We start from the raw sequence: 21,945 nt of genomic DNA on the forward strand, positions 1-21,945 counted from the left end.
CCCAATCAGAATAAGTACCATTAATAACCACCCTCTGTTTCCTATCACTGAGCCAGTTACTTACCCACTTACACACATTCTCCCCCAGCCCCATCCTTCTCATTTTATGCACCAACCGTTTATGTGGAACCGTATGAAATGCTTTGGAAAAATTTAGATATACAACATCCAGCGATTGCCCTGGTCCAGTCTGGAGCTCACCTCCTCATAAAAGCTGATCAGGTTAGTATAACTGCTTAGTTATAAAATGTACTCCTCAGTTCACTCATGGGGTAGGCATAGAAATATTCTCTTTTTAGCCGCATACTTACTACCAGAAAATATGGGTAAAAGTTTAGGGGTGGGATCTAACAGATTAACAGGCATTATAACTTTAGACCATCGTTTTATTTGAAGAATCCCGCTACAATAAAACAAAAAGTTTTTCAGCGGAGTACCCCTTTAATTTATGTTGTCGTTTTGCTACGTGTTTTTAGAAATTTAAGAGGAATAATATTAAAAGCTAAGCTTTAAAGTTTTTTGTTTTTTTTTTCAGTTCAGTTGTCCAGTGCGGCCTTCTTCGTGCTTCTTTAGCAGTAGTGTGACGAGTTGACCACCAGAAACAGGAAAAAGATGGCACAGGAGGACGGGAGCCCCATACTTATAAGCCACTGGCAGAGGTGTCTAGCAGAAGTTACATAGTTACATAGTTAGTACGGTCGAAAAAAGACATATGCCCATCAAGTTCAACCAGGGAATTAAGGGGTAGGGGTGTGGCGCGATATTGGGGAATGGATGGGATTTTATATTTCTTCATAAGCATTAATGTTATTTTGTTCCAGGAATGTATCTAATCCTGTTTTAAAGCTGTTAATTTTTCCTGCTGTGACCAGTTCCTGAGGTAGACTGTTCCATAAGTTCACAGTTCTCATGGTAAAGAAGGCGTGTCGCCCCTTGAGACTAAACTTTTTCTTCTCCAGACGGAGGGAGTGCCCCCTCGTCCTTTGCCCCCCAAAGGACGAGGGGGCACTCCCTCCGTCTGGAACAGTTTTTCTCCATATTTTTTTGTATGGGCCCTACACCTGCTCTCTGTCGGCTGAACAAGCATTTGCCTTAACACTATCTACCATGTATGTTCAGCTTTAGTAGGGTTATACTGAACACAAACATTTTAAATCAACATCAGGTAACTATTATTTTTTGCACCATCACCATTTGACACAACAAACTTTATCAAGGGCCATAAATTTCCCATGTATGCATAGCCATAAACAGAGCCGAGTGGCTTTGGCTGCTTGTCTTATTTATTGCCTCCAATATGAAACACACATCCTAGCGATATTATTCAGCTAGGCCACTGTGTACCGAAGGTGGATCTAGACGGCACATAAGGGCAAAGAGTCTATAACAAACAAAGAACTTTCGTATCTGGAGACTTCAGTTACCGTAACTTTTTGTATTCCTATTCCAGTAGTAAACACGCAAAATGTTAAGTAGTTTGTGAACCCTTAGCTTTTGATTTATGTGTTTTTTTTTTTATGTCTACAGCTTCACTCCAAATTTTGGTCATGTCCTAAAGCCAGAGAGCAGTGCATTGTGGACATCATCTATAATGCAGTTTCCTAATGTATGCAACTTTGCTTTAAAGTGTACCTGTCGTTAGCAAAAACTTTTTATATAATGTAGATAATATCATTATATGTAATATACATATAATATACAGAAAATGTATGTATTTTGGGGTGAAAAAAATGCTGTCCCTGCAGCTATTGCCTGTGTGTCTCTGTGAGGAGTCCAAGTGTGGGCGGGACAAGCAGGGCTCTGTGCAGGCTCCTGACTTGTCAATCATCCTGATGTGTGAGCTGAGCCAGCCTCAGTGTACAGAGCCCTGCTTGTCTTCAGTGTACAGAGCCCTGATTGTCCTCAGTGCACAGAGCCCTGCTTGTCCTCAGTATACAGAGCCCTGCTTGTCCTCAGCGTACAGAGCCCTGCTTGTCCTCAGTGTACAGAGCCCTGCTTGTCCTCAGTGTACAGAGCCCTGCTTATCCTCAGTGTACAGAGCCCTGCTTGTCCTCAGTGTACAAAGCCCTGCCTGTCCTCAGTGTACAGAGCCCTGCTTGTCCTCAGTGCACAGAGCCCTGCTTGTCCTCAGTGTACAAAGCCCTGCCTGTCCTCAGTGCACAGAGCCATGCTTGTCCTCAGTGTACAGTGCCCTGCTTGTCCTCAGTGCACAGAGCCCTGCTTGACCTCAGTGTACAGAGCTCTTTTTGTCCTCAGTGCACAAAGCCCTGCTTGTCCTCAGTGTACAGAGCCCTACTTGTCCTCAGCGTACGGAGCCCCGCTTATTCTCAGTGTACAGAGCCCCGCTTGTCCTCAGTGTACAGAGCCCTGCTTATCCTCAGTGTACAGAGCCCTGTTTGTCCTCAGTGTATAGAGCCCTGCTTGTACTCAGTGTACAGAGCCCTGCTTGTCCTCAGTGTATAGAGCCCTGCTTGTCCTCAGTGTACAGAGCCCTGCTTGTCCTCAGTGTACAGAGCCCTGCTTGTCCTCAGTGTACAGAGCCCTGTTTGTCCTCAGTGTATGGAGCCCTGCTTGTCCACAGTCTACAGTGCCCTGCTTGTCCTCAGTGTACAGAGCCCTGTTTGTCCTCAGTGTATAGAGCCCTGCTTGTCCTCAGTGTACAGAGCCCTGCTTGTCCTCAGTGTATAGAGCCCTGCTTGTCCTCAGTGTACAGAGCCCTGCTTGTCCTCAGTGTATAGAGCCCTGCTTGTCCTCAGTGTACAGAGCCCTGCTTGTCCTCAGTGTACAGAGCCCTGCTTGTCCATCCACACTTCCTGTATTTGGTCTCCTTACAGAGACACACAGGCAATAGCTGCAGAGACAAAAATATACAAATTTTTTAACCAATGTATATGACAAATATATGTTATTTTCTACATTATATAAAAAGTTTAACTATACACCTGATGGATCCTGCTCAGGTGACTATGATAACACTTCTTGTTAATATGGTGATCACACTAGGTATTTACCTCCTTTGTCATGCTATTCCGTTTCTTCCACAATACCAGCATAAATGGGGTTAAGCCGCCTTAAAGTCTACTTAATCTTGCAATTCATCACCTAGGAGTCTTCAGATGAACCCGCTGTTGATTAAATTAATAAATGCAATCCCTATCTAAAGCGAGTTAATTGGGATGATTTATTTGGTCCTGACAGTTTTATGCATCTTTGATGAAGCATTATGAGGTTTGTTTTTTATTTTGCATAATTTAATGTGAAGCTTGGAGCTGGGGGTTCCATCAGTCGCTGACAATCACGCGAGAGCCTCTCAAGATATATGTATTTATGATTTATCTCCCCATGCTGGATCTGCCGCTGTTTGTTGCGCGGATGTCAGGGTGACGGATCTGTTTAGAACAATCTCTTGAATCCTTGGATTTTTCCTATAAATCTTACAGTGCGCTGATAATTCATTCAAACTTCTGAAATGTCTATTACATAGTACTTAGGTAGCAACAAGTGAGATGTAAATGGTTCTATGGCTCTCATTTACTGTACCATTAAAATGTATTGGACGCGATTCATCAGAGCAGAAAGAGACTTGTCAGAAAGACTCACAACTAGACAAGTTCATAATACATTGTGTTACAGTCATGAGTATATAAACAGTTGGGTGTTACAATTAAAAATGGCCCCTTATGGGCCCCCATTTTTTGCTCGGTGCCGAAATGGAGAGTTTTTGCTTCAATAACCACTTAAGATTACCTTTTGCAGGATTATTGATCAGTGAGCACCATTACTGCCCCATTCAGAACTCTTTGGGACTGACCCACGTATGAAACGGTCAATGTAGCCTTTAAACGGGTACTTCCCTGGAAAACATTATTATTTTTTTTTTTTTTCAAATGGTGCCGGAAAGTTTAACAGATTTGTAAATTACTTCTATTAAAAAAAATCGTAATCCTTCCAGTAACTGCTATATACTCCACAGGAAGTTCTTTTCTCTTTTGAATTTCCTTTCTGTCTGACCACAGTGCTCTCTGCTGACACCTCTGTCCATTTTACGAACTGTCAGAGCAAAAGAGGTTTGCTATGGGGATTTGCTCCTACTCTGGACAGTTCCTAAAATGGACATAGGTGTCAGCAGAGAGCACTGTGGTCAGACAGAAAAGAAAATAACTTCCTCTGTAGTATACAGCATCTGATAAGTACTGAAAGGATTAAGATTTTTTAATAGAAGTCATTTACAAATCTGTTTAACTTTCTGGAGCCAGTTGATATATATAAAAAAAAGTTTTTTTCCTGGATAACCCCTTTATTTAAAAAAAAAAAGTGATCAAAAAGTCACATTAAAACAAAAATGGAACTGTTAAAAACTACAGATCGGGGCGCAAAAAATTTGCCCTCATACAGGCCCTTATGAGGAGAAATAAAAAAAGTTCTAGGGGTCAGAATAGGACAAAATTTCCCCCGCATATGTGTATCCTGTGATGTCACGCATATATAATTATGTAAATTAGCATGGCCAGTATTTTTTTTTTTTTAGCAAGAACGGTGGCAACCCTACTTAGAACTAAGGCCAAAAAGTTTTGTCTTGGTTCCATCAGACCAGAGAATTTTCTTTCTCCCAGTCGGAAAGTCCTTTAGGTGATTTTTTGCAAATTCTAGGTAGACTTCTATGTGTCTTTTACTAAGGAGAGGCTCATTTCTGGCCATAAAGTCCATACTGGTGGAGTTCTACAGCGCTGGTTCACTTTCTGGAATTTTTCTTCCATTTTCACAAAAGGTCTTTGGAGCTCAGTCAGAGTTATTATTGGGTTATTGGCCAGCTCTAATAGGCTGGGTTCACATCACGTTTTAGGCAATACAGGACCGCATACGGGAGTCTACCACGGCTTTAGGTCCGGTGGGAAAACCACATACGGGGCAAAAATTACCCGACCGGAGTCAGCGTTTCACTCGGCTCATTGAAATACATTACATACGGGCCATATACGGCAGGGATACGGGAGCGCCCGGTTTTAGCTCCCGCCAGCCGTATGCGGCCTCGTATTGCCTAAAACGTGATGTGAACCCAGCCTTAGTTTGGTGGGGTGGCCAGGACTAGGAAGAGCCCTGGTTGTCCAAAACTTTTTTTCATTTGAGCTTTATGGAGGTTATTTGGGCATTTTAGTGCAGCAGAAATATTTTTGAACCCTTCCAATCCTTTTACACTCTCATCATGGTGGACTAAATGCAGATTGATGGGGAAAACTTTTTTTTCTCATTCTAGCACTAGTGTAGAGCGCGAATATCGGCACTTTGCGATTTCGCGAATATTTAGAATATAGTGATAGAGATTCGTAATGACGAATATAATTTTTTTTTATTTTTATGCCAATTTTTTATGCGAATATCGGCACTTCCAGACTGGACACGGATCCCTCCCTTCTTTTAGGTGAAAGATATAATTGCACATGCGCACTATGCGAATTTCATTACAAATTTTCACATAAAAAAAAAATGAACGAACATAGCGAATATGCGAATTTCGCGAACATAGGACAAATATTCATCCATATATTCGCGAAATATCGCAAAGTCGATATGATATGGCCCCTGCTGCTCATCACTATCTAGCACAAGGCCTCAACATAACAAAACCGGATCCCCAGGTCCGCAAGCTCCAAATGTAGGTGTAGACAGCTTCAGGGTTCAACCTACATCCTGACTGGGAGGACTACCTACCTACTGGGAGGCCACCTGACTAATTGTAAGGGAACACTTTAGAAATTATTTGAAGAAATGGGACAAACGTAAGGAAGAGGTCACAAACACGAGAAGCCTCAGACGGATAGAAATAAAAGAAGCACAAAAAATGAATAATACATTTTACATTTTGTGAATATATAAAATTTTTAAATGAAATAATAAAGTTAAATAAAAAAAACAGAAAAGGCCTGATAAAATATGTTGTCAAATTACGAAAGAACATTATTTTGACCATGGTTCTGTGTCGGATGCTGCTATTATGCTATTAAAGGTACTCCATTGGTCAGCGTCCAGAAGTAAATTTTACGAATGCTGTTTTCATGCTGCAGGGGTCGGCCACGCCCACGGCCATGCCCCCTCAATGCAAGTCTATGGGAGGGGGTGTGACGGCCGTCACACCCCCTCCCATTGACTTGCATTGAGGGGGCGTGGTCATGATGTCAGCACGAAAACAGCGTGTGGAACATTTACTTCTGAACGCTGGCCAGTGGAGTACCCCTTTAAGCCAGAAGAAGATATTTTCAATCAACAATGAAAATCTGAATTCTGGGGAGCTGGTCAGATTTAGAGATGAGCGAACTTACTGTAAATTCGATTCGTCACAAACTTCTCGGCTCGGCAGTTGATGACTTTTCCTGCATAAATGTGTTCAGCTTTCAGGTGCTCCGGTGGGCTGGAAAAGGTGGATACAGTCCTAGGAAAGAGTCTCCTAGGACTGTATCCACCTTTTCCAGCTCACCGGAGCACCTGAAAGCTGAACTAATTTAGGCAGGATAAGCCATCAACTGCCGAGCCGAGAAGTTCGTGACGAATCGAATTTAATGTAAGTTCGCTCATCTCTAGTCACATTATACTACCACAAAGAAGAAGTCTCTTCAACATGGAGCATCTGCACATGAGCAGAAAATCTACAAGAAGGAATACCTCCAACTTGTAAAATGCCCTGAATAACAAGTTACCCAACTGATAGCACATTAAGGGTATGTTCACACATACCGGATCCTGCGCAGATTTGATGCGCAGGATTTGTAACTGCCGATTAGAAGCTGCGCTCAGTCATTTCGTTTACATTGAAATCTGCAGCAGAAAATCCTGGGCATCAAATCTGCGTACGTGTGAACGGACCCTAAACTTCCTTTGGCTTTCAGAACTACAGCAAATCATCAAACCACTGGGTGATGATATCGTTCTGCAGGAGTATTAGCCCACGTAGACAGATATCTCCTCACAGTTAAATTGAGGTACTGACATGCTCTGAACAGCGTGTTCTACCCTGTTTCAAACGAGCTTTATAGGATTAAGACCCGTGAAGTCCAGGAAAGAAAAGAAGACTTGTCATGTTCCTGATACCAACCTATGACTATGCAACCCTTGTTGCCTTTCTGTTTCCCTTTACTTCGGGGAAAAACAAATTTATTCAAATCAACTGGTGCCAGAAAGTTAAACAGATTTGTATATTACTTCTATTTAAAAATCTTATTCCTTCCAGTACTTAGCAGCTGCTGTATGCTCCACAAGAAGTTGTGTAGTTCTTTCTGTCTGACCACAGTGCTCTCTGCTGACACCTCTGCTGTCCATGTCAGGAACTGTCCAGAGAAGGAGAAAATCCTCATAGCAAACCTCTCCTGCTCTGGAGAGTTCCTGACATGGACAGAGGTGTCAGCAGAGAGCACTGTGGTCAGACAGAAAAGAAAGGAATTATACAACTTCCTGTGGAGCATACAGCAGCTGATAAGTACTGGAAGGATTAAGGCTAAGTTTCCACTTGTTTTTTTTTTTCCAGCAGTTTTTGGAGTCCTGCCACTGCAGCTTTTAAGCCAAAGTCAGAAGTGGATCCATAAGGGAGGAGAAGTGTAAGTCCTTCCTTTATAAGTCCTATTCCTTTTGAATACTCTTCTGGCTTTGGCTCAAAAACTGCAGTGGCAGATCTCCAAAAACTGACAGAAAAAAAAACAAGTGGAAACTTAGCCTCAGATTTTTAAATAGAAGTCATTTACAAATCTGTTTAACTTTCTGGCACCAGTTGATTTGAAAAAAATAGTTGTCCACTGGAGTTCAGGGTGTTAATACAAATGTGGACCGGCTGAAGGCACAATGTGCGACAGAGAACCTGGACCTACACATAGAACCAAATAGACTGAGTTTCCTATTATAATCCACTGGCCTGTTGATTTTAAAGGGGTTCTCCACCATAAGGTGATTTTAGTACGTACCTGGCAGGCAGTAATGGACATACTGAGGAAGGATCTGCGCTTGTCTTGGGGATAAATGTTGTGAGATTACCAGAACACTGTGGCTAGCTTTTTGTGAACTTGTATTTCATGTTCTCAGTTTTTTTCTTGCCTACAAATCCCATAATTCCATTTTCCTCCCTCCCACACATCAGCCACCCCACCCATTGAAACATAAATGAGCTGCAGACCTGTGGTTTTCAATCAGGGTGCCTCCAGCTGTTGCATTACTTGCAGATTGATCCCTCCACCCATTGAAGCAGACAGGCTCCTTGTCATCAGCCGACTAGTGAGTCAGGTCTCCACCGCATTGCAAGCTGGGATAAATCTGAGACAACAGTCATTTTGTATGCTGTTAAAAATAAATATTGGGGTGAAAATCACATAAGAATTGTGAGAAAACCGTCACACACAGGTACAGACACTATATTATAAACTACACTAACTTTACAGCCCCTGTAGCATAGTCAAATAAAAAAAATCTTGGAATACCCCTTTAATGCTATACACTGCAGTGTGCTATGTTAGAGACCACCACCTCTTTCCAATGGACTAGTCATGGGGGGAACAAACAAAGAAAAGCTGCCATTATACCCACCATAACTGGTAGACCGGTAGTCACTTGTGTTTAGAGGCTACTTCGCTTTTCTCATATTCATATACAGTAACCGGTACAAATGTGGGGGAAATCAGCCATTTTGTCATTGAAAAGGTACTTGTGCTGAAAGTTATTTTCTTTCTTTCTCAGTATTTAGAATAAGGCCTCCTGGGAAATCAGACCCAACGCCATAGGATGTGACGCTCCACTATTTCAGCCATCAGACTCTGCAGACCATTGCAGATCCCGTAGCTGGAAGACACTGCGTCATCTCTCATTACGCTGGTAATTCTACGCGACAGCTCCGCTGAAGTCTCCAGCATGAATTAATATTTCACATCAGACACAATGTGACAGAGATATTAATGAGTTTTAGACAAATGGCTTTTCACAGATGTAGAAATTCTGGGATTAGACAATAAAAACCATCAGTAGCTCTTAATTTCAGAAGAGACGTGTTGATTCCGTCGAGAATATGATTTGTGAGTGGCACATGCAATGCAGTTGGCCATACATTTCCAATGCAGCAACCACTCCGGAGGAAATGATTCTTATATGCCGACCCTTACAATCTATAGCTGACCAAGTAATACATGGAAAAGCCACATCCACCACCGAAGAACCACAACTTGTTAGCAGCTCATAGACCTCTCATAGATCCTATGCAGGTCTAAACATCAGGTGGGTCGTGGGTATCGCTTCTATGTGTACCGATTTTCGAATTCACCATGATGGAGGGTATGCATTTTTTAAAGGGGTTATTCAAATGTCAAAGGTTGTTGCCTGTCTGCACAATAGGGGATAACTAGCTGATAGGTGGTGGTCCGACCACTGGGACTCCCACCAATTACAAGAACAGAGGTCAATTTCAATTATCCCAAAGAGTGTATGGAGTGGCAGTAAGCATACACGCCACAGCTCCATTTATTCTCTATGGGGCTTCTGAACATTGCTAATGTCGGGAAGCTCCATAGAGAATGAATGGAGTGGAGGCTTCACCGCCTCGGCTGCTGTTTTGCTGCGGCAGTCACGTGACACCGGAGTGCATCCTCCATTACAATACACCGGAGAGCCAACTGCAGACATCCGACGCTGAACACTGGAGATGGAACAGGAGATCAGCTTGGGTACGGAGGCAAAAGTAAGTAAAACTGTTTTTTTTTTTTTTACAACTTTTTTTTTTGTTATTACTGGGTGAAGATGAGGGGACAGTAATAACAGACACAAAGGGCGGGATGAGGGGACAGTAATGACTGTAACAGACAGGGGGAAGAAGAGGGGACAGTAATGACTGTGACACACATGGAGATGATGGGACAGTAATGACTGTGACACAGGGGAAAGATAAGGAGTCACTAATGACTGTGACACATGGGAAGATGAGGGGACACTAATGACTGTGCCACATGGGGAGATGAGGGGACAGTAATAACTGTGACACACAGAAAGATGAGAGGATGCTAATGACCGATCATGTGACGTGTGGCATCCTGGCTCCTAGATTCACGACAAATTTGTCAAGCCCCGTACATTGTGGTAAGCTTGTGGGGGTATAGGGTATATGGGATGTAGCTGTGCAGTGATGAAAGGGTGCTGGCTTAACCATTAACTGTCGTGACGCCAGGGTGAGGGCTCCTCTGTATATGCTTGTCCTATCGCCACCCGTCCCAAGAGCGATAGGGAAGTATAATAAATGAATGTCCACAACCGGAGGTTTCAAAAAACTGTCGGAACTTTTGCTGCAGCTTTTATGCAGAATTAAACAGGAACAGTCTTTGTACAATCAGAGTCTATGAGGATCCTGACAGTTGGTTGGGACCTTGTGAGTTTTAAACTCAGGAGATTTATATGGGCTGTTCCACTGGATTTAGGGGATTGAGTTTAGATCCAGCAGTCACGAGGACTTTAGCGGGGAGTTGTATTATAACTCACGGTTTGGTATTATCAGGCTTCGGCCTGGTCTTGTCTTTGACCGTTGCACGGACCTCTACTCTCTGCTAGTCCGGAACCCAAGAGAGCACAAGGATTGGCTGGCAGCTCCCTTATATGGGCAGGGGCTGGCCTTGAGCTCATTGGTCCATACCATCTGTCATTCACTTTACAAGGAATTATGGTCTAGACATGTGACCACACACGTGACCTAGGAAGGTCCTTTAACATATCTTAATAGAATCAACATTAGTCATGTGACCTAAGGTCCTGCGACACTATATACAGAATTAAATATATACAATTAAACATCATAAAATTGAAGAAAGAAGAGGTGACTAGGGGCTATCCCACCTGGAGGACCCTACTGGAACAAAGTAACTCTGACTTTGGGGACCACCATACAAGGTACGGTATACTATACGGTACCGGGACACCACAACATGGCTTGCCATTGTCACTGTTTTAAGACTCACGTATGGGTGCAGCATGGCAGATAGCAGTAATGGGAATACGTGTACCGCAGCATGGCGGCGTCAAGTATGGACACATCTAAGTCAACAATGCTAATATGCTTTATTTATTTATTTATCCCAGTGTTTCCTAACCACAGTGCCTCCTGCTGTTGCAAAACCAAAACTCCCAGCATGCCCGAACAGCCGCAGGCTGTCCGGGCATGTTGGGAGTTGTAGTTTTGCAGCAGCTGGGGGCACCCTGGTTGAGAAACACTTATTTAACCTGTTTATGACCAGAACCATTTTTTATTATTTTTTTTAGAAATGGTGTTATTGTCAGGACATGGTAAGGTTTTTATAACTGTGCCATGTTTTTTTAATGTTTCTCGGCACTAGCACCTTTTAGCGTGTGAAAACAGCTGGAGCTTATGTTGTCTGGCTCTTTTGTTTAATATTCGTAACTAATGGGGTACATGGATTTAAATTTCAGCCACCAACTGTATATAGGGCTCTGTAAAAGGAAATTGTGCTCAGAAAAGACGTAGTGTGAATAGGCCCTTAGAGAGCGAGACATGCCTGACTTTTTGGTGGCCCAGTACAGGAGTTGTACCCCTGTACCCTTGTTGCCCTGTCAGGCAGCCTCCCTTTGGTGTCCCCTGGGCCCCCCTTGAATCTGCCCACCTATACATGCGATTATTATGTAGTATGCTGTATAATGTGTAAGGAAAGCGTTGTCACTTTAATACTGTTGATATGTGAGTTGTCATGTGATTGTTATCCAGGAGGTATCAGTGACCAGGTGAGTTAAGGGTGACTAATGGGACCCCACCGGAGCCTCCCCCATATAAGCCCTGGGAGGAATCTCTTAGAGCTTCTCTCTTGCTCCCTGCTGAGGTAAAAGTTCCGCGAGTAAAAGTCCGCACGGTGAACATTACCATCAGTGTGAATGGGTTTCTGCGAGACCCGTTCACACTGCGGAATTTTAGCGGCGGACAATTCCACCGCTGAAATTGTTCCGCCCAAAGAAACAACATGTTCATTCTTTGCGCGGAAGTCCGCGAGCACTGCATAGCCGTCAATGGTGACGGCGCAGTGCCGCGCAGTCCTACCGCCGCCGCCGGCTGCCAGTCTGAATCTCTGTTCGCAAAATTCTGCGAGCGGAGATTCCGTTCACACTCTGTAGTGTGAACATACCCTAAGTGTGTGTCCAGAGTCATAGGAGGCCTCAGTCCAGTCTGCAGCCACAAGCTACAAACCTGCAAGTCACCACAGTCACAGTCTTGTCAGTCACCAGTCAAGTCAGCCACAGTCATCATTTGTCTAGTAAGCGTGATCTGCATTAAATTGACCCCATCTACTACAAGTCCCAGCAACCCCTTAAGGTCTCTGAGTCACTGGTCACCTCCGTGGGCCCTGGCTGAACTGTATAGACTTTACCATCTGTCTGCCCTCAGTAAAGCTACCGTTGTCTGTAACTTGGTGTCGGAGTCATTATTGCCCCCGTGACATAGCTTCAGGTGGTATTGAGGATAAACCACGCCCTGGCGTCACGAACACAAGTTGTTAATGCCATCTGCCCCTAGTGTAATTCCATCTGCCCTTTGCATCACACCCTCTACCACAACTTATCACTTCCATAGAAGTTTTATCAACATTTTAAGAATACAGCCATATAGACCAAGCCTCATAAAAAATTTGACCATGTTGCCCATAGCAACCAATCAGAATCCATGTTTTAATTTTACAACAGAGTGTGGTAAAGCTGCCCTGTGATTGGTCACTATGGAAACAAAAGCAACCAATCAGAGGCCACATTTTATTTTCTGCAGTAGTACTGTAATAACCATAAAGACCAATCAGGATCCAAGTTTCATTTTGGCAGCACAGTGTTGTAGAGGAAAGCTGCACTCTGATTAGTTTCTGTAATAGCCATACTGACCAATCAGAATCCAGGTTTTAATTTTGCAGCACAATGCAGTAAAGTAAAGCTCATTTATTTTACTGCATTTTCAGCACAAACCCACGATCCCTCCCAAACTGCGCTCCCCACATCTATGTCTGGACTCGAGTTCCAGCAGACATACCAGGGATTCTGCGGCTGTCGTCATGGTAACGGGACATCTTCCCTAGTAACCAGGGAAACGGTACCCGGGCTCTAGTTCTCGCGATGATTGCTACCCGGAAGCAGGAAATGAGAGAGTAGCGGTGGGCAGTCTGGCTCATGCAGGGGGCGTGATACCGGTTGCCTGAGCCTGAAGTGTTGGGGGATGGAGGGGTAGGAGGCAGCGGGGCTCCGGCTGACTGGGAGCGGTGCGGACACCCAGTGTAAGTCTATAGACGCATGCATGATAACGGGGTGCCTGCTGGGGGCGCTGTGTGGTCTGGGCTCAGTGGCTTAGGATGCTCTGTACTGTAGACGGTAGGGTCACCAGCAGGGGGCGCTGTGCGACGGAGGAGTCTGGAAGATGGAGCTGCAAAATAGGGTCACTTGCATGGCATGTGTGGGTGTGTCACCTGCAGGGTGTGCTGTGTGATGGGGCAGGGGATGTCACCTGCAGGGGGTGCTGTGTGATGGGGCAGGGGGTGCTGTGTGATGGGGCAGGGGGTGTCACCTGCAGGGGGTGCTGTGTGATGGGGCAGGGTGTGTCACCTGCAGGGGGTGCTGTGTGATGGGGCAGGGGATGTCACCTGCAGGGGGTGCTGTGTGATGGGGCAGGGGGTGCTGTGTGATGGGGCAGGGGGTGTCACCTGCAGGGGGTGCTGTGTGATGGGGCAGGGTGTGTCACCTGCAGGGGGTGCTGTGTGATGGGGCAGGGGATGTCACCTGCAGGGGGTGCTGTGTGGCAGGGCAGGGGATGCTGTGTGGCAGGGCAGGGGATGTCACCTGCAGGGGGTGCTGTGTGATCGGGCAGGTGGTGCTGTGTGATGGGGCAGGGGGTGTCACCTGCAGGGGGTGCTGTGTGATGGGGCAGGGGATGTCACCTGCAGGGGGTGCTGTGTGATGGGGCAGGGGGTGTCACCTGCAGGGGGTGCTGTGTGATGGGGCAGGGGGTGTCACCTGCAGGGGGTGCTGTGTGATGGGGCAGGGGATGTCACCTGCAGGGGGTGCTGTGTGATGGGGCAGGGGATGTCACCTGCAGGGGGTGCTGTGTGATGGGGCAGGGGATGTCACCTGCAGGGGGTGCTGTGTGATGGGGCAGGGGATGTCACTTGCAGGGGGTGCTGTGTGATGGGGCAGGGGGTGTCACTTGCAGGGGGTGCTGTGTGGCAGGGCAGGGGATGTCACCTGCAGGGGGTGCTGTGTGATCGGGCAGGTGGTGCTGTGTGATGGGGCAGGGGGTGTCACCTGCAGGGGGTGCTGTGTGATGGGGCAGGGGATGCTGTGTGATGGGGCAGGGGGTGTCACCTGCAGGGGGTGCTGTGTGATGGGGCAGGGGGTGTCACCTGCAGGGGGTGCTGTGTGATGGGGCAGGGGGTGTCACCTGCAGGGGGTGCTGTGTGATGGGGCAGGGGGTGTCACCTGCAGAGGGTGCTGTGTGATGGGGCAGGGGGTGTCACCTGCAGGGGGTGCTGTGTGATGGGGCAGGGGGTGTCACCTGCAGGGGGTGCTGTGTGATGGGGCAGGGGGTGTCACCTGCAGGGGGTGCTGTGTGATGGGGCAGGGGGTGTCACCTGCAGGGGGTGCTGTGTGATGGGGCAGGGGGTGTCACCTGCAGGGGGTGCTGTGTGATGGGGCAGGGGGTGTCACCTGCAGGGGGTGCTGTGTGATGGGGCAGGGGGTGTCACCTGCAGGGGGTGCTGTGTGATGGGGCAGGGGATGCTGTGTGGCAGGGCAGGGGGTGTCACCTGCAGGGGGTGCTGTGTGATGGGGCAGGGGGTGTCACCAGCAGGTGGTGCTGTGTGGCAGGGCAGGGGGTGTCACCTGCAGGGGGGGGGCTGTGTCAGAAACAGGTTGTCACCATCAGGGACTGCTGTATGAAAGGTTCAGCTCCTGAGGCTGCAAAAGTGGTGTCAACCATAAGGAGCGCTGTGTGATATGGTAGGGGATGTCTCCAGTTGTGGGTACTGTGTGTCTGGGCAGTAATGGGGTTGTCACCTGCAGGGGGTGCTGTGTGATGGGGCATTGAGTTTGCGGTTGTTGTGTGATGGGGCATTAAGTTTGGGGTTGTTGCCTGCATAGGGTGATGTGTGATGGGGCATTGAGTTTGGGGTTGTTGCCTGCATAGGGTGCTGTGTGATGGGGCAGGGGTTTTTCTCCTGCAGGAGGTACTGTATGACAGGCTCAGCTTCTGCGGTATGAAAGTTGGCGGAGGATGGTCTGTAACCAGGATAGACTTTCACCAACTTGGGGCACTGTGGGACTCCATCTCCAGGAGTAGAAGAGGGGAGGGGGTCTATAAGTCTCCTCTGCTGCTGAAATCTTAGGGTATATTCACATAATGGAAACCTCTGTTGTGTGACCCAAGGAGCATGCTTCTGCTGCATACTTTGAGCTTGTATTTGGCAGATCTGGATGCAGCTCCATTCAGTAGGGCTCATCCCACTCCAGGCCACACCTTGTGGTTTTCTCATTGTGAAATGTCATTTATTTTTTCACAACATTGATTCAAATACCAATATGAATTATGGGTCTGATTTCCTGTTATATATCTAGTTGTGGATCCAGATGTGGGACAAGATAGAAGCAAGATTGCTGAGAGTACCTTAGGGTCTGAGCTGGGAAGGGAGAAGGATGTAGTCTGGGTCAATAACTTTACATTATATGGCTTTTTTTATCTTTCACACATAAGTTGCAGGAAGACACGTGCTGCCCATAAAGTCCTCTGATGGTGCCCAGGAAGACTTGCAGCCAGTGCCTACTGAATTAGTTTGCTGGTTAGACATGTCTACCATCAGAAGATGCCGAGATAAATCTACACTAGTAGCCATACCATGAGGTGGAACGGCCAGAACTTATTGTGAAAATTGCAAACAAACAGGAGCTAAAACAGCTGGAGCTTATTGGTTTTAGCTCCATTGGTTGTCAAACTATCCAATCAGAACATTCCCTCAGTTTGGCTGCTTGTGACTGAAGAGAAACTGCTTAAAGAGTACCTGTCACCAAATAAATGTTTCTAAACTAACTCAGGCTATGTTCCCTAACTACTCCTAACACCCCTCCCGCCGTTAAAAATGTATTCAGAGCATTAAAAAGCTGTGTATCTTACCATTTTTCTTGCTCACATAGTGAAATCTCCCAGCAGGAGAAAGTGGGCGTTCCCTAGAAGGCATAACATCACTGGAGCCTGCTGGGGAACCACTTCCGCCCTCACATCATTGCAATGCTGTAATGAATAGAAGACCTCAGGCTCTGTGCAGCTTTCATTCTGTGCAGCTTTCAGTGAAGCTCTGTACAGCGACAAGCACTTCTTGAGTTTGGTCACCTGCGAGGCTGGAGGGAGACAAAACTCACTTTATTAATTGCAGCAGGGACCAGAACAGCGCCAAATAGTGGCCAATTTTTCGATTACATTTTAAACATATTTATGTTGATAATTTTAAAAGCAAGTGAATGGGAAAGCGTCTGCTAATTACACAAGGAACATTATATAAAAAGTTTTCTGGTGACAGGTACTCTTTAAATGGAAGAAAGCCCCAGATAAAATGTTTTTACAACCTGCTAGAGATCTCAAGCTCCTTTACGGAATTCATGTCGTAGACTTTTGATTGGAAGATTACAAAGAAGCAGCGGAAATCCCAATTCATGGTGATCCTCTGCAGTACGGTGTGACGATGACAGGTGCCTGATATTGGAAATGGAGACAAGTGCCACTCGAATTCCTCCACAATGGATGCAAGGTTTTATCTGCCGATATTGCCTCCTAAAATAGAAGATTAACTTGGAAATATAAGTGCTAGAGTTTGTTTATGTGTAAAGTCATTTAGCACCCTATATAACACTTTCACGGATCTCCATTGACTACTCAGACGGCAGATGTGGGGGTGACAGATTAGGACCCCCTCACTCTCTGACATCCTATCAGAGGATAGAGAAATGTGTTGTCTGAATGAGTCAATCTCTTTTATGACATCACTTTTACATATGGGGATTTTCCAAAACACAGAAGCAGTCCAAACTATTCAGCTCTTCTGGTCTCAATTTAGATCTTTGGGATGATCAGAATTGATCCTAAAGAACAACCTTTCCTGTACAGTTTTTGATAAAAAAAAAAAAAAAAAAAAAAAAAAAAAAGACAACAAATATGAACATGGGCTCTGAGCAAGAAGCACAATACGGCCCACGGCTCACCATGTTTAGGTCTCCAAAGTTATATTATGATTGTATTTATATAAATAATAGATCCATACGCCCTTTGTACTTTAACATTGCACACAACCGAGGCATTCAGTTTACAAATATTACTGTTCTACAATGCCTAAATAATACTTCCATACAGTATTGAAATAATACCACCTCACAATGCCTGAATAATACAGTATTTAAATAATCCAGCCTTAGAATACCCAAATAATCCATACGATATTCAATAATACCTCCATACAATGCCTAAATAACATTTCTATATAATATTCAGTACCACTATACAATACCTAAGTAATGCCCACGCCAGTCCGAAGCGCTACAGCGCTTGGGGAAGTGAGCTGGACATCACTACATTTTACTCATTAATAATATGCAGTCATGGGCGTAAATGTTGGCACCCCTGAAATTATTCAAGAAAATGAAGTATTTCTCATAGAAAAGGATTTCAGTAACACATGTTTTGCTATCCACTTGTTTATTCCCTTTGTGTGTATTGGAACTAAACCAAAAATGGAAGGGAAAAAAAAAAGCAAATTGGACATAATGTCACCAAACTCCAAAAATGGGCTGTACGAAATTATTGGCACCCATAACTTAATAATTGGTTGCACACCCTTTGGAAAAAATAACTGAAATCAGTCGCTTCCTATAACCAAACTGCTCCAGGTCTGTTATTGGAAGGCGCCTTTTCCCAACAGCAATTTTAAGATCTCTCCACAGTTGTTTAATTGGATTTAGATCTGGACTAATTGCTGCCACTTCAGAACTCTCCAGCACTTTGTTGCCATTCATTTCTGGGGGCTTTTTGGTTGTATGTTTGGGGTCATTGTCCTGCTGGAAGACCCAAGATCTCGGAACGCAAACCCAGATTTCTGACACTGGGTTGTAAAGTGATAACCAAAATCCGTTGGTAATCCTCAGATTTCATGATGCCTTGTACACATTCAAGGCACCCAGTGCCAGAGGCAGCAAAACAACCCCAAAACATCATTGAACCTCCACCATATTTCACTGTAGGTACTGTGTTCTTTTCTTTGTAGGCCTCATTCCGTTTTCGGTAAGCAGTAGAGTGATGTGCTTTACCAAAAAGCTCTATCTTGGTCTCATCTGTCCACAAGACGTTTTTCCAGAAGGATTTTGGCTTACTCAAGTTCATTTTAGCAAAATGTAGTCTTGCTTTTTTATGTCTCTGTGTCAGCAGTGGGGTCCTCCTGGGTCTCCTGCCATAGTGTTTTATTTCATTTAAATGTTGACGGATAGTTCGCGCTGACACTGATGCTCCCTGAGCCTGCAGGACAGCTTGAATATCTTTGGAACTTGTTTGGGGCTGCTTATCCACCATCTGGACTATCCTGCATTGACACCTTTCATAAATTTTTCTCTTCCGTCTGCGCCCAGGGAGATTAGCTACAGTGCCATGGGTTGCAAACTTCTTGATAATATTGCGCACTGTGGACAAAGACAAATCTAGCTCTCTGGAGATTGTTGATATTTTTCCACAATTTTGGTTCTCAAGTCCTCAGTTCTCTCCTTCTCTATCTGTTGTCCATGCTTAGTGTGGCACACACAGACACACAATGCAAAGACTAAGTGAACTTCTCTCCTTTTTATCTGCTTTCAGGTGTGATTTTTATATTGCTCACACCTGTTACTTGCCCCAGGTGAGTTAAAAGGAGCATCACATACTTGAAACAATCTTCTTTTTCCACAACTTTGAAATTGTGCCAACAATTTTGTCCAGTCCATTTTTGGAGTTTGGTGACATTATGTCCAATTTGCTTTTTTCCTCCCTTTTTTGGTTTAGTTCCAATACACACAAAGGGAATAAACATGTGCATAGCAAAACGTGTTACTCCAATCCTTTTCTGTGAGAAATACTTCATTTCCTTGAAATATTTCAGGGGTGCCAACATTTACGGTCATGACTGTATATAGCCTACATAACACTGCCATAGAGTATTCAAATAATACTATCATATTCGCTCTGCTCAGCTATGGGACATCACAGTGGTGTAGTATGTTGCTAAACAAATGACTTTTATGCCACCCCCTAAAGCATACCCTGACAGCCATGCAAGATACCCTAAATGTATACTTATGAGTGATACATACTGTACGTATCATTGGGGGCATCTACTAGAAGCTGCCTTGTCCTGTGATTGTTCGAGTATGTGTGTTTCAGTAGGCACAGGGAGAGGCAGTGGTGGAGGGAATTCTTGTTTTCTGCTCCTCTACAATATTAATACATTATGAGATCGATGTTTTAGAGTAAAAATACATTTAGAGAGCAGATTGTTTCACAGTGCAGCCAGTAATGGACATGGCAATGCCAGCTGCCAGCTCATCCCAGTATAAATGATCTTATTTGTGTGGCAGGCTGCGGTAAAATTGTGTGATCTCTCTCTATAGACCAGTGTTTTTCAACCAGGGTGCCCCCAGCTGTTGCAAAATTACGACTCCCAGCATGCTGGGAGTTGTAGTTTTGCAACAGCTTGAGCCACCCTGGTTGGAAAACACCGCTATAGACTATACTCATATATTGTACATGTATGTATGGACATAGTGTGGGGGGACTTTAATTTATATTAAAGGAGTACTCAAGGGAAATAAAACTCATCCCCTGGAGTACTTTCCACAGGATATTGGGGGTCCAATTGCTGCCCCCCCCCCCCTGCAATCTTCTGCACAGGACCTGGCTACTCGCCTTTCCCGATGTGCTCCGGCTCCCACCCTCGAAGTTGAGCTTCAATGACAGCCCAGATTGGCTGAGCGGGCCATCACTGAAGCTCGTCTCACACCGCGGAAATTCTGCAGTGTGCACGGCGCAGCAGAATCCAATTGAAAAAATGGGAGGCTACTGTATCAGAATTTCTGAGCTAACTTTTTCTACAGGATTCCGCCATCTTAATGGTGCCTAAAGGTACTGGGCGCTGCCGAGAAAATTAAGCATAATCAGCGTTAAACAGTTTTATGGTTATTTTCTGATATAGAGCTTTATGGTGATCCAAGTACAGTTCACTTGGGAGGTCTGGACTTTGGAATTCGCCCATCTAAAACTAGAATAAAACCCACGGAAAGGGGTGTTCTGCAGAAGACAACTATTTTACTGTTAATGTGTTACTTTATAGGTCATAAGGCAGCATACAGTCACTAACACTGCTTGTTTTATTTGCAGGTATACACAAGCCTAGATCCCAGTCTTTCCATCCAGTTTTTCTGGTTTCATTCCAAACATCCATCCTGGTGATATGACCCGGCCAGGACTTCCCATGAGACTCTACAAGAGGTGGAGTCCCCAATGCCTGTAATCCCCATTCCTCGCCGCGTTCGGTCATTCCACGGGCCTCATACCACCTGCTTGCATTCTGCCTGCGGACCGGTGCGGACTACCCATTTGGTGCGCACCAAGTACAACAACTTTGACATCTACCTAAAGTCCAGATGGATGTATGGGTTCATCCGCTTCCTGCTGTACTTCAGCTGCAGTCTTTTCACTTCCATCCTCTGGGTGGCACTCTCTATCCTGTTTTGCCTTCAGTATCTGGGCATCCGAGTATTCCTGCGCTTCCAATACAAACTGTCCATCATCCTGCTGCTGCTAGGGCGGAGGCGGGTCGACTTTAGCCTCATGAACGAACTGCTTATTTATGGGATTCACGTAACCATGCTGCTTGTCGGTGGACTGGGGTGGTGTTTTATGGTGTTTATAGATATGTAAATAGATGCATGCGGACGGAAAACGATGTTCCTTGGCAGTTTAAGTACGAGTCGGTCTTGTTTTTGTTTTATTTATCAATGCAAGAGTAGTCTTTTTTTAATAAAGGCATGTAAATACACGTCAAGTTGCCCGGCAGTGTGTGGAGAAGGCGACGTCAATCAGGTTAAGATCTTAATATTTTTTATTAACTTCACATATTTCTACTTCATATCCCGAGAAGACATTCAAGCAAGACTCTTACAGACTTGACCAGGCCAGATTGATAGGGAGTATTCACAACAAATAACAAACTACTCTGGAAAGTGTTCAAGCCGTAAGGAGTTCGAATCTTAGTACATGCATTCTTCTCTTCATATGTTCAGTAATATGTCAGGTTTTCTGGTCTGAAAACTTAAGCACTAAGTTAAAACAGGCTTGAATAGAATTAGAAATGACAGGTGTTTTGCCTGCTCTGGATTCGTATACAAGGGCTTGATGGGAGTTCATGCAAAATGCTTCACGCCTTGGATCCAATGCCATCTTGTTTGCTAGAGAAACACTGCAGCAACAAAGTTGTCTCTTTAGACCATATCTTAAAGGGGTACTCCAGTGGAAACAAATGTTCTCAAATCAACTGATACCAGAAAATTTAAACAGATTTGTAAATTATTTCTATATAAAAATCTTTATCCTTCCAGTACTTATCAGGTGCTGTATGCTCCAGAGGAAGTTGTTTTAGTTCTTTCCAGTCTGACCACAGTCCTCTCTGCGGCCACCTCTGTTCATGTCAGGAACTGTGCAGAGTAGAAGCAGAAATAGTAGTAGAAATTTTAGTTTTACACCGGAGTACCCCTTTAAGTCAACAGACTTTACAGAAAGTGTTGAGAAACCTTACTTTTCCTTTACTGATCCTGACTAAGGCTGGGTTCACACCATGTTTTTAGCATGAAAAAAGGACTTCTTCTCCTTTCTTATGTATCCAATATTGGCTTTGGCTT

General features: G+C 44.9%; 1 protein-coding gene across 4 annotated transcripts; it reads left to right on the forward strand.

Moving 5' to 3' along the window:
* Window positions 1–12,923: 12,923 nt before the first annotated feature.
* TMEM250 (transmembrane protein 250) lies at window positions 12,924–21,106 on the forward strand. Of its 4 annotated transcripts, XM_056539416.1 has the most exons (3): window positions 12,924–13,055; window positions 16,645–16,784; window positions 20,426–21,106. In XM_056539416.1, exon 3 carries the CDS (start codon window positions 20,549–20,551, stop codon window positions 20,966–20,968), a length of 420 nt encoding a protein of 139 aa, XP_056395391.1. In that variant the 5' UTR covers window positions 12,924–13,055; window positions 16,645–16,784; window positions 20,426–20,548; the 3' UTR covers window positions 20,969–21,106. The 4 variants fall into 4 exon arrangements, with proteins under 4 accessions (XP_056395391.1, XP_056395392.1, XP_056395389.1 ...); XM_056539417.1 differs by lacking the exon at window positions 16,645–16,784 and having other exon boundaries at window positions 12,928–13,055; XM_056539414.1 differs by lacking the exons at window positions 12,924–13,055; window positions 16,645–16,784 and adding an exon at window positions 13,126–13,271.
* The last annotated feature ends 839 nt before the right edge of the window (window positions 21,107–21,945 follow it).

Source organism: Hyla sarda, chromosome 9, assembly GCF_029499605.1.
Source record: "Hyla sarda isolate aHylSar1 chromosome 9, aHylSar1.hap1, whole genome shotgun sequence".
In the NCBI taxonomy this organism is placed as follows: domain Eukaryota; kingdom Metazoa; phylum Chordata; class Amphibia; order Anura; family Hylidae; genus Hyla; species Hyla sarda.